The sequence below is a fragment of the Tarenaya hassleriana genome, unplaced genomic scaffold (assembly GCF_000463585.1).
Source record: "Tarenaya hassleriana unplaced genomic scaffold, ASM46358v1 Cleome3255, whole genome shotgun sequence".
In the NCBI taxonomy this organism is placed as follows: domain Eukaryota; kingdom Viridiplantae; phylum Streptophyta; class Magnoliopsida; order Brassicales; family Cleomaceae; genus Tarenaya; species Tarenaya hassleriana.
Window position 1 is genome coordinate 1 of NW_010966423.1, and position 847 is coordinate 847.

An 847-nucleotide genomic window follows, 5' to 3' on the forward strand; every position below is an offset into this window, starting at 1 on the left:
TTGCAGAGAAGGTTCTTGATCCGAGTCAATCTCTCTGGATCGGTTATGGCGCTTCCAGTTCCCTCATCGGTCACCTCCATCACAGCGGCCGCTCTGGTATTGTGTGTCCAGACCTCAGCATTCACCACATTGCAATTGAGGTGGGCCAGGACAGCGGTAACTTCAGACAGCAAGCCAGGTCTATCACTTCCCGTTAACTCGATGACTGTGTTGTCGGATGAAGGTGTGACACCAACGGACCTCGGGGACGGCAAGAGACGAGATTCTGGTCCTAGAGACTGAGAATAAAGACACCTCATTAGACTCAAATCCGACATTATGAAACAGAGCAATGAAGGAATGCTGTAAAAAGACTCACTTTATGGATGTAGTCCAGGACAATTTCGTCTGTCACTTTGTTACCTTCTTGGTCAGTAACGTTGAAAACTACCAAAAATGGAGAGGGTTCACTTTCTTGTTCAAAAGTAAAAGAGAATTGACTGAATTGGACAACCTGGGAAATTGGAAATCGTACCATCCATGAACCAACCGCCATCGGAGGAAATGTAGGCTTTGGAGACAGTGAGGTTAAGATCAGAGAGGATCTGCACAACTTCAAGAAGAATCCCATACTCATTCGCGCTGTCAACCTGAAACCACCAACACAAAATACATGTTCAGACCATTTATAGGTTCAGACGAGGAAGACAAAAGGAGCAAAAAGAAGAAATGGAAGTTACCCTTATGACAGTCGCAGTCTTGCAGGATTCATTATCAATCACAACCCTGGGAGAAAGCAGACAGAGATTTTCATGAAACATGTTAGTTTCGGAGTTCCAAATCTTTTCTGTTCGAGGGTTATATAAAA

General features: G+C 44.5%; 1 protein-coding gene across 1 annotated transcript; it reads right to left on the minus strand.

Annotated features, from left to right (window-relative positions):
- Positions 1-5: 5 nt before the first annotated feature.
- LOC104821193 (ACT domain-containing protein ACR4-like) lies at positions 6-800 on the minus strand (the record flags this gene model as incomplete). The annotated part of the gene is made up of 4 exons (XM_010551994.1): positions 720-800; positions 515-629; positions 359-426; positions 6-278 (listed from the first exon to the last, which is right to left on the minus strand). Coding segments are annotated over exons 1-4 (537 nt in total), but the record flags the coding sequence as incomplete, so codon positions are not given.
- Positions 801-847: the final 47 nt, after the last annotated feature.